General features: G+C 40.5%; 1 protein-coding gene and 1 pseudogene across 2 annotated transcripts; both read right to left on the bottom strand.

Moving 5' to 3' along the window:
- Positions 1 to 447: 447 nt before the first annotated feature.
- calm3a (calmodulin 3a (phosphorylase kinase, delta)) lies at positions 448 to 8,650 on the bottom strand. The gene is made up of 6 exons (XM_083984759.1): positions 8,414 to 8,650; positions 4,241 to 4,271; positions 3,766 to 3,909; positions 3,050 to 3,156; positions 2,511 to 2,646; positions 448 to 2,208 (listed from the first exon to the last, which is right to left on the bottom strand). The coding sequence occupies exons 1-6, from the start codon at positions 8,414 to 8,416 to the stop codon at positions 2,180 to 2,182; spliced, it is 450 nt and encodes a 149-aa protein (XP_083840885.1). The 5' UTR covers positions 8,417 to 8,650; the 3' UTR covers positions 448 to 2,179.
- LOC310996369 lies at positions 8,548 to 14,418 on the bottom strand (annotated as a pseudogene). Its single transcript has 4 exons — positions 14,407 to 14,418; positions 12,482 to 12,595; positions 11,306 to 11,503; positions 8,548 to 8,705 (listed from the first exon to the last, which is right to left on the bottom strand). The product of its transcript is annotated as an uncharacterized misc_RNA (transcript).
- Between the last annotated feature and the right edge of the window lie 1,381 nt (positions 14,419 to 15,799).

Genomic DNA, 15,799 nt, shown 5'->3' with positions numbered 1-15,799 from the left:
TTAACCACACGATTAGCATATAGACACACGTCCAATCACATCTACCTGCTCCAGTTACAACCTCATCCCATTGGCTCTTGATCTTGCCTGTCAGCGACAACACCAACACGCCGCGTTTGCATTTAGTGTGTTTGGGTGAGAGGTCACAACCCTTGCTGACCTGGATTACCACAGGCTCCTGTAGCAATCTCATGAGCCGCTAAATTTAGCCTGTGCCTGGGATAGTTTCTCCAGTAAGGCTGGGGTGACCTGCTCCGACCCAATCTGAGGCTGTCTGGATGGGATTAGTGCTCCTTTCTGGCACAGGGACACAGGCACAGAAAGGATGTAGTGCAGTATTATAGATTGAAGTGGTGAGTCTTTTTCAGTCGTTGGCCGGACCTAACAAGAGTGTGTGCCAGTGTAAAACTGATTAGGGCTACATGAAACATGACAATGAAATGTAGGTGAAGTAAAGCTCAGTCAATTTATTGATTTATGGAAAATATATCACATCTTTACATTTGTGAGATACCCTTAAAAGTTAACAGTCCATTTACCATTTTCTTCCACACATCCAAATAATAACCAGAACCAATTTAAATGCCTCAAACAGAACATTATTTAAGTTCAGTACTTTGATCAATCAAAGATACCTTTGCTAACCTGCGTCTCAAATTTAGCCAACTCTTCAAAAACCTAACACTGAAACCAATCTCACATCTAAAGCTGAATTCTTTGCTACAACACCCATTTCATCCCTGTCTGAATGCCCCCATTATAATAGCCCAAATGAAACAAATCACCCCCACTACAAGTAGTTATTTGTGAATATACAGTATATGTATTCTGTTTAGTAAAACAGCAAGCAGATTGAAGTTTGAATCACTGGACTACAAATTGAAGATCAGACACCAACAAGGACGAGAAATGAGTGAAACATATGAGTTGTTATAGCAGCAGCAACGGTGACATTTGGTTTCTTTTTCTTCATTTAGAACAAATCCTTTGTAATATCCACAGGGTTCATACCAAAGTGCAAATATGTTTAACTGCATTTATGTTATTATCTTAAGTAGATTTATTATATTCTAATGAACTACAAGTCTTGCAAGAAGGTTGAGGCGATTTTAGAGTATTATGGCACATTTCAAAACCAAAGATAAAACATGTCACAGGTCATTTACTACAACAATAGGCAATGCAAACTTTACGATACACTAATATATATATATATAGATATATTTTGTGACCAAAGTTTGTCATCAATACATCAATATTTGAGAACACATTTATAAAGCATTACATCAATATTGTATTATCAGGATATCTGTTTGCAGAACAAATGTATTAACTGCAGTCCTCAAGTGGCTTTTCACAATAATCGTCCTGAAGCAATACAACATACTACAGTCTCCAATCAGTGGTGCAGGCAGTGAAAAGCCCACAACTCAAAACAAGACAATATAACATCCCCAGGGGGGGAAGAAAACCTTCAGCACTTTTCAGTCTCTCATTCTCGTCTGAACTCTCCAAGGTATAAGAATTCTCATCTGAAACCGAGCACCAATGAACACCCTACTCTGCAACTATTTGCTCCGCAATAATCAATAGTGACACAAATTTTACAGATATATAGCTATATATTTATGTATATACCTCCAGTGTGTACACAATCCGACCACTACCTCTGGTGGGATAAGAGCCTCCTTGTTGTGACGAGAGACCGCCACAGAAAGGGTGCATGCAAGAAGAGTACTCAATTCAGTGTTTGGAGGATCACCACTGGTGCAACAAAGTCAATTTTCATTATTGGAGATTATTCGGAAAGAATTAAATAGCCAACTTGTCGATACCAACTGTGGCATGGGTTCCTATCCCTCTGCCCTTTCAGTGTTGCTCTTTCCTCTAAATTAATCAGGAGCTGGGTGACTCAGCAGAATCTTGGTCTGAAGTACGGGGGCTTCGGCCCTCTTAAAGCTTGGTCCATTAACTTCTCTAGGGTTTATTCTGTTGGTGTTTGCTAAACAGATACCTTAGAAGTAGTTGGATGTACTGAAGCACAAATTTGCGAAATTCTACAGATAAGTGATTCTTGGGGGGAAGTTAGTTCATCATTGATAATTGTTCCTTTTTTTGATTCTTAAAGACAGTGATCTTAGGAGGACAAGCAATGCTGAGAAAAATTTCAGTGTTCTCTTCACTTGGCGGTCATCATCTGGACAAACTCTGTGAAAAGAGCAGGAAACAAGAGTGAGACAGCTGTTACCGCTTTTGGTGAAACAAACTGTTAGGAATTATGACAACGCCTATCATTTCAGTTAATTTCCAGGTTTTCTCTGCCACCTCTTTCTGGTCTCAGCCTTATTACTTATACAACAATCAATGTGTTTCAATAATGTTTCAGCAAAAACACAACTGAATGAAACTGAGTCAAGAGGCAAAGACGAAAAACACCACAAGAGGTTAAAGGGTAGTTAATGTTAATATTTGTAGATTAAAGATACTGAGACAAACAAAAAGAATCTCACCCTCATAATTGACCTGACCATCGCCATCGATGTCAGCCTCGCGGATCATTTCGTCCACCTCTTCGTCGGTGAGCTTCTCCCCTAAGTTTGTCATGACATGCCGTAGCTCTGCTGCACTGATGTAGCCGTTACCATCCTGCAACAGAGGGTTTTTTGTTAGTCTGTTCTTTTATTTACCATTTAACCTAAGAGCTCAAATACCACTGGTCAGTTTCAGTGTCTCTACTATGATAATCTTCTGAACTGCATTTCTTTAGCTTCACCTGTGTTCAGAGCTAGTTGCTAAACAATTGCATTAGCATGCCACAACACCAACTAAAAGCCTTTTAATGGACCAAAATGCAAGTCAAAGAAAAAATAAACCATCGTCTTGTGTGTTACCTAAAAATCATGCACAGATCAGCTGTCATCAGACTCTCTTTAAACATACAAGAATGAATAACATGAGAGGTTTTGACTATGTTTTTCTCTTACTATTACTGCCAATTCAAGTCACATTGTTCCTGTTAATATTCTCAGTTAGCTCAGTGCTAATATACCTTGTCAAAGACTCTGAAGGCTTCTCTGATCTCCTCCTCGCTGTCTGTATCTTTCATTTTCCTGGCCATCATTGTCAGGAACTCAGGAAAGTCGATTGTACCATTACCTACACAGAAAGAGGGTTTTCATGGTATCAATAACAAAATGTGAGAGATTCATCAACACCAGATCACCATACAGCTGTGTATACTGTAACATTGCATCAAATTCAATGAGGTATGCTCTTGTATGATATGGCATCATGTGATTGAATCGAAATACGTGATGATTGTCAGAGTTGTGAGGAATGTTATAAATTAGAAGAGATTATATATTTCACATATTCTAAATTTCATTTGTTAAAAAAAAACCCGCTCCATTCCACTTATAAAAGCTGCCATGCCAGTGACGTCAGACCTACCACAGCAACAGTGTTGATACTGCCACTGTGGGGCAGCAAGATTACAAAGTTACTAATTTGACATTTATCAGTGTCATTTGACTGTGTATTTTTACATCGCATAAATGTCACAACTGTATTCAATTAGATTTAGGCCTTTTGAGGAGTTTACAGGAAGAGCTAATTTGATATTCAAGAGCAGTAAAATTGTCAAGAACTTAAAATCTCTCCATACACATACAGTATAATAAATTCTTTCCCAGCAAGTTGAAAATTTCTCAAGAAGATAACCAAAGTAATATTCAAGTAACAATTAAATTTTTTTTGTGTCCTCACCATCAGCGTCCACCTCATTGATCATGTCCTGCAGCTCTGCCTCAGTGGGGTTCTGTCCCAGAGAGCGCATGACAGTCCCAAGCTCTTTGGTAGTGATTGTACCATCACCATCCTTGTCGAACAGCGAGAAGGCCTCCTTAAATTCTGTACATTCACAACAATAACATTGTTAGTATGCCATCAGCACTTGGGTTGATGCAATCAATTTTTAATTTACTCTAAGACTCAAAATCATGTTGGTTTTTATTTTGAACCACATCATCATCAGAGTCTGGTTAGCATCTAGTGAATCCATGTGTGTGTAATTAACTAGTACGCAGGATAGGACCATAAACAGACCCAGACGTGAGGCACCATCTTGCATCCTTGTATTTCTCTGGTTCCTTTCATCTCCGATTACTTTCTTTGGTTTGATGGTGAATTTATGAGCTGCTAAAACGACAAGAAACCAAACAGGTTTAAAATATGCACTTACCGGCAATCTGTTCCTCAGTCAGCTGATCAGCCTGTTAATGAAAGAATAAGACACCAATAAATCACTGACAGGTCTATAAGGAAAAGGGATTTTTTGGCAGTCCTGTTAATGTCTGTTTAGGATAGCTTTGTTTCTGTAGATTCACGCAGTTGTCAACCTTGAAAAAAGCTGCGGAATGCGAGTTTATTTGACACTGTAACATCTCAAATGAAATCTAGACTGTCCCTGTAAAACATATTCTCACCTACACAAAGATCTCTGCTTGGTGAAGGTAAGAGGTAGAGCATGCAAGAAGTAGGACATGATGCAGAGAAATAAACAATGCAATTACAGCTCTATCTGCAGAAAACAAACAAGTCTTTTCCTGTTCCTTGAACTTGTCTGGTGATTTTGATGCCATGCGTTACTGACTGTGGTCTCTAAATCCCATCCATTGTCTCTCAATCTATTCTAGACATCTCCATATTTGTGTAAACTAGCCCTTTTCTTCACTCGCAGATGTTTGTATTCTTCCAGTTTCAACACGCCCACTTGCTCGCTGTGAATTCACCAAACAATGACCTGCTCTGTTCTCACTATTGGCCATTACATGACTTTGCACTAGGGAGCTGACAGGGTGCATTCAATGTCCAGGTCAACTGATTCATCCCCACATACAGTTTTTTTGAGTAATGTCTCGACATATTCAGGGTTGTTAGATAAAATAGGGCAGACATAAATTAATACACATCTAGAAATGACATTATGAGTAACATACATGAGTGTAATGAAATGCAAGTGGTCTGCTATAAATGCTGAAGAACAGTGACCCACCTGCACTCTATGTTACTGTAGACTTGGCCTTGGTGTTCTTAACAAGCCTATACTAAGATTTGTTGGCTGAGTATTGAAAAAGATCAAAATGTTTTTTTCATTGGTGACAATTAGCTACATAAATGTAACCTAAAATCTGAGCAGACAAACTGAAAAAAAAAAACAATTTGACCTATGGCAAACTAGACACATGACACTATCCAATTTGAGTAAGAAAAACATTTACACACACTATTTCCATTAAACCACAACTCCTTGTCTGGTTTTTACTCTGATTCTATTAAAAACCCTAACACGCAACAAGAAGACACAATATGAGAAGATCCTTAAGAGCATGGGCTTTGGTTTCAATAAACAGAAGGAGAACTGGCAGAGATAACCAGAATGCTAGCATCATAACTAACTTTTAATTGTGTGTAACATTCGGGCTACAATGTGGACTTTGAGTAGAGTACAGCTTAAACTAGACATTATTTTCTTTATTTAACCAACTCAACACATAGCAGCTGTTCATTGTGAGGAGGGAAACTACAGATTGTGGATGGACGTGACTTAAATATCTTCATAATAATTTAAAGAGATTTCCATTCAGGTCAATGAGGAGCACCTGCAGCAGACTCCACTGTGTAAACAATTCAAACAAATCTGCCAATGCAAATACACTCAAAAACAAAAACAAATTCTAAACAGACTGGGATGTGATCTCACAGCTGGGCATTTCCTATGACCTAGCTCAGGATTGTGCCTACAAAGAAATACTGAAAACCAAACAAGAAATTTAACTATTGTTTAACCACACTTTTCCTGTATTAGACAGAGGGTTAAATTGGCCACTTATATTGTATTGAAACTGTACAAGAGGTGGCTTCTTGTATTCTATTTAATCTAAAGTGAGATCATCAAATGGGTACTCTCTCAAAAGGTGCAGATTTCTTCTACATTTTAAAGAAAAACTACTAAACAGTCTATACCTGCCACTTTTAGACAGATTTGACCACTTAAACTCAACACATTTTTCAACGATCCGAGACGTCACTCTGTCCTCCTCATGAGGTCTTACCAAGCCTGTCTAAGTCAGTCAACATGCCCACTTCAGGCTGAGAAAGTGTGATGAGGGACGGGTATAAATATTCCACGGCCCGAAATACACACGCCTGCTATAATTAGTGAGACACGAACAGGGTCGCCAATGTAGCACACTGAATATCACTGCAACTAACCACCTCTTTATATCTTTTTCACTGAACAAACGTGAGGCTCAGTTCACTATCACAGACTAATCCCTGCGCCAACTGTTGCTTGCCAGTGCTTGTTGCTTTGTGTCTGCATGTATTTTTTTATACTGTCAGGATAAGCTTCTCAGATGTAAAACTGGCAGGAACAGTCAATTAAATGTTGCAGATAAAAAATCCTGTAAGTTTAGTTTACACTGTACAGTACTGGTGTGAGCTAATGAAGATAAGATGATAGTGCTTTATTGTCATTGTGCCCAATAGTTAATGGTTTCAAGTTCAAACAAAAGCAGCAATTAAGCATGTGTAGCCTCAGAACTCGTACATCAAACAAAAACTCTTGCTTCTCTCCCCAAATCATGTTGCATCTAAAATGAAAGACAAGTATGTATATTTTGCCTTTCACAAAAGAAAATATTAAAGCTAACATTTATGCAGCTCTAGGTAGTAGCTACTCTGCATGTTCTTCGAGCCAATTTCAATGAGCCTCCATGTTGGTTTCAGGGTGGGGGGATAAAAAAAAGGAAGGCAGCAAGACACACTGCAGAGTATTCATTCAGCCAATTTGGTGGTGCTGAAGCAAGCGGTGTCTGGATCAGGGCAGAGCACTGTGTTAGAGGATTTATACAGCTGCTGTGAAAAGTGCTCACCATACCAGTACTGCATCAGTTATCGAGATATCACATCATAGATTTTCTAGTCGACGAGTAAGAACTACAAGGGCTGTGGTTTGTTTCTCTTTCCAATCACACTGTCAAGTCAAGTTAAGCACATTCTGGCTAGGCACCATGTGACTGATGGGCTACTGTAGCATACCAGTAATCCAAGTTTCTTTACTTGGCAAACGATAATATCTCTCGCACACAAAGTGTCTGTTCTTTCACAATACTGATAACAGGAGTGAAAGATAAAGGATGGGGGACAATGGAGAGGAGTCCCTCGTAGTACCACACAGCAGGGTTGTTTTGAGGTAGTTAGTTCCCATTTTGGAGGGTGCACTGCGGATACTGACAGCCTACTGCACCAAGCATAGTTTGGTTCAATGCGGGGGGAAGGGAGGCGCGGAAGGAGGGGTGGAAAACAGACTCATTCAGAAGGAGCAGAATGCGGTTCAACGTTATGGCGCAATACGTAACGGAGGGGATGCTGTCATGGTGGTGTTGCGAGAACACACAGTGCAGAAATGAACCAAGACCACCCCTCATGAACCCCATCATGCAACATGACAAACAGTTGCTGCTAAAGGCGAGCGGCACACTACCACCTGTGAGCTGTATTCTTATGTAACCGCATTTGGTGGCGATTACAACCTCTTTTTTTTCTCGCTTGTTGCGCATGTCACACTACATTCATATCACCCTGCTGATTGTGCCTGCAGGAGGTAGGCTACTTCCAGTGTTGCAGCCGCAGCTTATGTGGCCCTGGCAAAATGATAGTTACAGTTTCAAGCCAGAGTTATGATATCTGTCTTGCAAGATTAACGAGATGGGTTACAAGATCACGTTAACACTGGACAGTCTATTTTTACACAGCACCCCGTTCACCACCACCAACACCACCACCACGCCCACTCTCGACTCAGAGCTAACGATAAAAAAACAAACAGCGGAAAACCTCCATCAAAGCACGGAGGTTAAAAATGCATAGTACAGTATTTACACACGCTTGAGAAATTGAGCCAAATGACTGACACCACATTAGAGCAGAAAACAGAGCGCACGTCCCCTCTGACAACACGACGTGCATGCTGCGACACTGATAGACCCTAACGTTAATCAAGAAAATGGTTTCTACGATCGCCAGTTTACAGACGGCAACTTACACAGAAAACCACTGAATATAAATTATGGTACGATAAAGACTAGATTAAGGGAATGTAGGTAACTAAGTTAAATAAATAAATAAATAAAATTAACCCCTGGTATTTTCTGCCGTTTTCTAGCTAGTAAAATGAACAGAAATGGTTATGGTTGTTCGTATGGGATTGTATATTTAGTTATAAGATGAGCAGTAGATAGTCATTCAAGCCTCCGACCGAAGGCAATCGATTAAGTTAGCTCCGTCCAGTCGACGGTAACGTTAACCGTGAACGGCTAACACTGCTACCGTAACGTTAGCTTCTACTCACCATCGTCCCGTTGACTTTTCTAGCTCCGCGGAGATGACAAAACACCAAACGTACGGGGTTTGTAGTTAACTTGTTTAGGAGTTTGATACTCAAGTGAAGTATTCAAATGCCACAGAAGTTCACTAGTATCTTCTTCAGGGGAACCTGCGGAGCCTGTATCCCTGCGTTGCGGTGGAGTTGCCCGGAAACCTCAATCCAGTAAGCCGGCGCACTACTATGCCTTTGTTTGAGTATCCTTCCGCCGACACATCTTTGGCTGTCCCGTAAAATACATTGCGGAAATACAGAAATACTGAACAGAAACAGAGACGTCCTATGACAGAAAGTGTTTACATTGCAATGTACGTGCTTTGTTTATTGATGAATGTCAATTTTACACTTTAACCAATAACAAGAAGACCACTATTCTTCTTGCTGTATTAAATGAAGTGCGCAATGATATCAACCCTACCACCCCATCTCGTGAAAGGACACTGTAGGGAAGATAAACCATGTCTAGATCGTATTATGTGATTGTAATTATAATAGAATACAATCTAGTCTAGATTTATGAAAAGTTTCTATCAGAAAGGCTTTTGTTTAGTATGAACTGTTAATGAGTTGCAAATAAATTGCTAAATAGATAGATAGATAGATAGATAGATAGATAGATAGATAGATAGATAGATAGATAGATAGATAGATAATTTATTAATACAGACTCTGGGTCCAGTTAAACACAAGACAGGACAGGAAAAGAACAATAGTAGTAGTCTAGCAGCCCCTTATTAAAAGACACTTATAACAGTGTTTCCAGAGCAGTGATGTGTAAGGTGTGGCACTAAACACAACGTTAGTCAGTTCCATCACAATCTGATTTTCTGAGTTGTTTAGACGACAAATGAACTTATACATGATATTTCTTAAGACAGACTGGAGTGTTGACTCGAACAGTCACAAACATTTCGGTGGCGCTGGTCCATCTGGGCCGTTTTAACAAGATTCTCAAAGAGTCATATATGCCACTTGTAATCTCCGAAAGCTCTTTTTTTTTTTATTTGACCACAGATGTGCAGTGTACAGTGGTGTGCAATAAGCTTTAAACAGAGTGAGCTTCACATCATCAGAGCAACAGCCAAATTTCCGTCTTAGCACATTTGCTTGCACATATAACATGCGAGACTGACGCAGAATGTCCTCGTCATCAGTCAATGTGTCTGTGATCACATGACCAAGATATTTCATCTGACTACAGGTTTTTAAAACTTGACCTGACAGCTTAAAGTCAGGGAAAATCATATGTTTATCCTCATTTGTTCTGGAGATCATGATCACACTCTTTACATCATTATATTTTATGTCATGTTGTTCTCCATACAAAGAACACACATTAAGAAGCTGCTGCAGGCCCGCTGAGCTCGGACTAAGGAGCACACAGTCATCCGCGTACATAAGATGGTTCACCACAGTACTGCCAAACATACAGCCAGTTTTACACATTTTTAACTCTTTTGACAGACTGTTCATGTAGAAATTAAATAAAATAAGTGATAAAATGCTCCCCTGTCTGACTCCATTACTGACATGAAAGGGGGCAGATACACAGTTATCCCATTTCACCTGCACACAAAATACACAACAATAAAATAGAATAAAAAAAGAAAATAAGCCTAGAACAACAATCAGCACTTACCTGTAACATGTTGCATGCCAGTTTCAGCATGTGGCAGGCATCTATTGTAACAAACACTCTCTCACCAGTCACTGGATGGGGAAAAGAGGTCTTCAGGGGCTCGAGAGGGTTTGCTTTGAGGTCACAACCGAGTTGGTTGCACATGCTGAGGTTGGTTGCATGCCCATCCATCGTCATGCAGATCACTCTCAAACCATGAGCATGAAGTTCCTCTATGGCATGGACAACCAAGACCTTTGTGTTTCATGCTTTTTAATAGCCATGGCATCCAAAATCAGTGTCACAAATCCATATTTAGCTTGGTCTTCTGTGCACCTTCTTCCTAGCATCTCCAACATCATCTTGTTGAGGCCAGGCTTCGCATCCACTGAAGTCAGCCACCTTTGAAAAATATAATGTAGTAATTTGACCACTCTAACCCATTCAGAAAAAAACAAAATAAACAATAGCATTCTCCCCACACATTCCCCTCATAGACATATGCACTCACAGACACGCACGGACACACACACTCACACACTAAAGAGACCACAATGTAAATAAGCTGTCGGCCTTTTTGTGTTTTTATCCCTTTGGCATCAGTTGTGTCGATGTATGTTTCTCAATCTCAATCAATCAATCAATATCTGAAAGCTCAAAATGTATCAGAATGCAGTGTGTAAGGTGATGTGAGCTTTTTAAATCAGTAATTTTTACTGTCACAAGTGGTTAATGTATGGCATGCGATGGCCACACCTGCAGCAATGTCAGTAACCTTCTGCAGTAGCCTACAGTAGCCTACATTCCAGTACAGTTATCCTTGTCTAGATTACATTTACATTTTTTCTTAATTTCTTTGTATGGGTTGTTTGTATTGGTTGTTATATCTTTTTTGAAATAAAATATTTTCGCAATTACTTTTTTTGGGTATAGAACACCCATTTTTCAGAATTTTCCTGCCAGCTCGGTCCCTCCTTATTTAACAATCAGGCAACATGGAGAATACCGTTGCAATGTATGGGGATGTGGGAGAGGAAGATGTTGTAGCGTCAGGGCAAACTGCCTCTGCTCTCTGGTGTACTCATGGCTCTTCTTTGCCAAGAGGTCTACCCGAAGATCTGAAATTCAGTAAGCATAAACTTATTAGTAAGACCCCTTTAAATAAAAAGGAAGAGAGTTTAACACAGACTATTAACAAAAAATACCTATATAAAATATTCAAATTTGTATTTCCATTTTACCTGAGTAGCATTCAAGCTTGTCTTTCAGCTCTTCATTTATAAGGTTTTTCTCCCTCAGATCCTCGAGAAGAGCGTGTACATTTTTCTTCGCCCTTCGCTCCCTATTTCTCTTCTCACGCTCCAGACTCTCCACTCTAGCCAGAGCTTCAGTCTGGCCTTTAGAACAGTGGGAGAAGCAGGCAAAGCATAATTCTGGTCCTAGTGGAAAGAGGGATGAAAATATATTGTGATATTGTGACAACCCCAAGTGGTTGTGTGTGTATGTTTGCGTGTGTGTGTGTGTGTGTGTGGCGCCCCTCTCGCTCTCCTGTCTCTCCCTCTCAGGTTGATTCCTCATGGGCCTCCGGTGTGGGTCCAGAGGGGGGGGCGTGGCCATGTTCGTAAAAGCCGGGTGGAGAACGCCGTCTCCCTCTCTCTCTTCCCATTCATGGCCTGGCGTCTCGCAGCTCCTCCGCTGTCCTCTTGGTTTTAATGCACATACAACACCCATATATCCCCATCCATGCACCCGCACGCACCACTGATATCCTTCACTACTGATACCTCTTGTGTTTTGGCCTTGTTGGTCTTTCTTGGTTATAATAAACATCATTGTCGGCACCTTCTCCCTCTCTGCGTTGGTTTGTCAGGAACCGGAGCCAGTTCTGACAATATTTATAACTCATTACTCATTTATGAAGCTGGTCCACATTGTTAATTTCTCAGTCCCACTGTTTTCACCCTGAGACCTGAGCCTCTTAGTTACAGGGACATATACAGTATGTGTACTCATGTGTATTTCAGTGTGTCTAAAATGAGTGGCAGAGGGCAAATGCGATACAGGTTTTAATATGATGCCTTGATGTTCATGTGTTTTGAAAAATATTACATGCAAGTACTCACAACATTAGAATGAGGTTCAGCTTCATAGAAATGCTGAGGCAACTCCACTGGCAGGATGTCTTCTGCTTTAATTAATGCTTTTGTTGTCCTTGATGGTACTTGCTAAAATGTAAGAAACATAATACAACATTTAAAAAAAAGTTTTTAGCATCGGAAAGGGTACTGTACTTTATTCCTAAAGATGCGCAGACAGAAAAAAAGTTTAGAAAAGTGTGGCATTAAGTAGCTATGGAATGCTTACATGGACATATGAATCAGAAATTAATGAATTCATTAGCCCAATGGCACACATACCTTTTGTAAATGAGATGGGAAGTTAAACACAGATGGTTTGACTTCATGTCTCAGCCGAACAATTTGCCCTGTTCTGTCAAAGTCATCTGGCTGGAAGTGCTCACTGCGCACGATCTGATATCACCAAGTAAACAACAGCCCAGGACTTACCCTAACCCTAAACGTAACCAGTTGGTTATAACAGCGCTCCTGGGCTGTTAATTACTTGGTGATATCAGATCATGTGCTCACTGCAGAGCAAGGACCTCTCAGTTGCCACAAAACCTTCCCGTTTCACTGCCCATTGTTTCACTTGTTTCACTTCCCATTGTCTCTTTAAACTACTGTCTTTGGGAAACCTTAAAAATATGAGAAAAGTAGCGAGAGATGAAGAATTGTCTACAACAAAAAATAATTCCATGTAATCCCTTCCCATGAACCAGTCTGCCACCCAGTCCTCCCATTAAGCTGGCCTGCTCTCCCTACCTTTCCTCCCACCAGAAGCTGCCTTCATCAGTTCTTGTTAACATTTCCATGTATCCATTTAAATAAACTGTTTTCTTGTCTGTAACAACATCTATTGCACGTCTGCCTGTCCTGGGTGAGGGATCCCTCCTCTGTTGCTTGAATTTTCCCTGTTAAAAGGGAACACCCTAAATTTGAGTAGCCCTCAAAACCAAGTGTTAAGGGCTATTTTGTGACTTAGAAATGGGACACCCCTTAAATGCAGATAGCCTATGTCTGAATCAGGGCCCACGTTGTCTCTGTAGTCCCTGAAATGAAACGTTTTTTTATTTTTTATATTTGCACTGTTAACCCGTCCACTTTTAAAAGGAGTAATGTAATTTAAAACAGGATCGCAGAGCAAGCCGAGCCGACACTCTGTAGCCTGTGTGGGTGAGACTGGGCTAGAGCACCAGCCGCTCTGGTGTGATTACGTGAAAGGTTTCACGTTATAACGTGAATGTATCACGTTATTTCAAGATATGAAAGTATCACGTTATCACGTGAAAGTATTACGTTATTTTGTGATAAGATGTTTTCACGTTATAACGTGAAATTAAATTATTAATATTTTTTCATGCGATAAAGTACCTGTAGATGCCAGGTAGTGTTTGGTGTATGTGTGGGTGTGTCACATCCGGGGAGGAGTCAGGTGGGATGCACGTCACCAAGCATAGTAAAATCAGCTGTTCCTCACCTGGGTATGAATGAACTGAGAGGGTGAGGAGGGAAGGTCTTACTTTTTGCTGACCGCCAATTGACACTGTTTTTGGATGTTTTTAGGCTTATGTGGGGTTGTTTCACTGATATGTTTTTAGCTTAATAAACTTTTGTAAAACGACAACCTCTGGAGCTTAGTTTTATTGTTGAAGCGCGTCCGACAAGTAAAAACACACTTCCCTCGCTTAGTCTCTCGGCGACCATTAATTCCATCCATAGTCGCCCTAACATTGTCAGCAAAAAAGACAAACTGAACTGGACCGGAGCCACAAACGAGTCGACAAGCCACGTATGTATGAACGCGGAGCAAAGGAAATTGAATGATTGATCGCAACACGGACGCCTCACAGCGCATCAGCCGGCAACAACGCATGGTGATCAGCGGTATGTAACCTCTTCTGCTGTTACGTTGGTCTGCTGGAAACAGTTTTGAAATGGTTGCTGATGACTGGAAGTCAGCGTGTTGCCTTTGTGTTCTCACTGGCGCTGATGAAGAGGAGTTCTGATGCAGTGATTGAACTGATGCGTCCGGTCAGTGTGTGTTTGCGCAGCGCTGGATTGATTGAGGAAGTTATTCTCCCACGCGATTCTTGTGGATGTTGATATTGCTGGCTTTGCATTGGATTCTCATTGTGATCACTATTCTGTGCATTAAAAATGAGTGCTACAAATGCTGGTTCAACTGTTGGCAAACTTGAAGAGAAAAGAAAAATAATTCTCACTGAAAAGGCCATGATGAATAAAATTGAATCAATTCAAAAGGAACGTAAAAGGAAAGTGGATGAAATAAAAAGCTTGATTTTGTCTCTGAAAGAGCTCATGGGGGATGAAAAAAATGTTTCACTGGTCAAATCTCAACTTAATGTTTTAATACAACTGTCTGATAATGCTACTGCTTTGCATGAATCTCTGATGCTGTTAATTCCTAAGGACGAACAACAAAAACAAGAGCCATGGTTTTCAAAGGTCAATAAACACACAGAAGGATGCATTGAGGATGTTCAAGCATGGTTTAAAATAATCAATATACATCAAGGTGAACCTTTGTTGGAAACTCACATGGCTGAAAGGTCCCAGCAACAGGAGGCCTCATCAGTGGAAAAGGATGCACATGAGGGTGTGGAAAATGGAGAACAGCCTCAATTTCATCAAAATCCTCAAAATGATGATCTGGATGATGAAATAGCACCACATGACAGCATTTCAAATCAAGGCAGTGTGAAAAATAGCATAAGATCTAATGTGTCATCAACTGTATCTGCACGTCTTAGAGCTGAGGCTGACATGGCTGCCCTGCTCGCTCGGCAAAGGTTGCTCAATGAAAAGCATGCTCTTGAACAGCAGGAAGAGCAAATAAGGAAACAAAAGGAACGGCTCCAACTTGAAGCAGAGATAGCCGCATCCATGGCAAAAATAAATGTTTTGAGAACCTCTGGATCAAGTGTAAGGAGTGCTTCTTCTAAGAAACTGGATGGCATGGAGTCATATTTTGAGAAAAGACTTAATATCCACGCAGAGTCCTTTTTACCATACAAAGTTGAAAAGGATGGAGGAGGACCACCACCTGTGGTAAGAACTTTAAATCCATGCTTTGGAGGTGCAAGATCAAAGCACTCTGAAGGAGCCAACTATTTACATCAGGGGCCTTTGGTACCAACAAAACCACAGATCACAGTTTCTAAGGATGCAGCGCCCCCTGTGTTTCACCTTCAAAATGTTAATGCACCTTCTTTCAGGAACATCAGCAGTGAACATAACATGATTTCTATAATGGAAAAACAAAATGAAATAACATCAATGCTGGTGCAGCAGCAAAGTCAAGCATCACTGCCAAAAAGGGACATTCAAATCTTTGACGGCAATCCATTGCAATACCATGCTTTTATGCAGTCATTTGAACAAACAATAGAACAAAAGGCTGCCAATGGGATGGACTGCCTGCACTACCTGGAGCAATACACCAGGGGGCAGCCACAGCAGTTAATCAGAAGCTGTCAACATATGACTGATGGAAATGGATATGCTACAGCAAAGGCTTTACTCCATGAACATTTTGGAAATGATCATGTCATAGCATCTGCTTACATGAATAAAATATTATCATGGCCATCAATT

Source organism: Trachurus trachurus (genome assembly GCF_905171665.1).
Source record: "Trachurus trachurus genome assembly, chromosome: 13".
Classification (NCBI taxonomy): Eukaryota; Metazoa; Chordata; class Actinopteri; order Carangiformes; family Carangidae; genus Trachurus; species Trachurus trachurus.
The sequence above is the reverse complement of the archived record's forward strand: the minus strand, read 5'-3'. Positions and strand labels throughout refer to the sequence as shown.

Bases quoted from the DNA above. Each gene is read 5' to 3' on its own strand.
- calm3a (XM_083984759.1), bottom strand. The intron at 3,910-4,240 runs GTAAGTGCATAT...GTGAATGTACAG, and splicing joins GACTGAGGAACAGATTGCCG to AATTTAAGGAGGCCTTCTCG. The intron at 3,157-3,765 runs GTGAGGACACAA...CTTTCTGTGTAG, and splicing joins CAATGAGGTGGACGCTGATG to GTAATGGTACAATCGACTTT.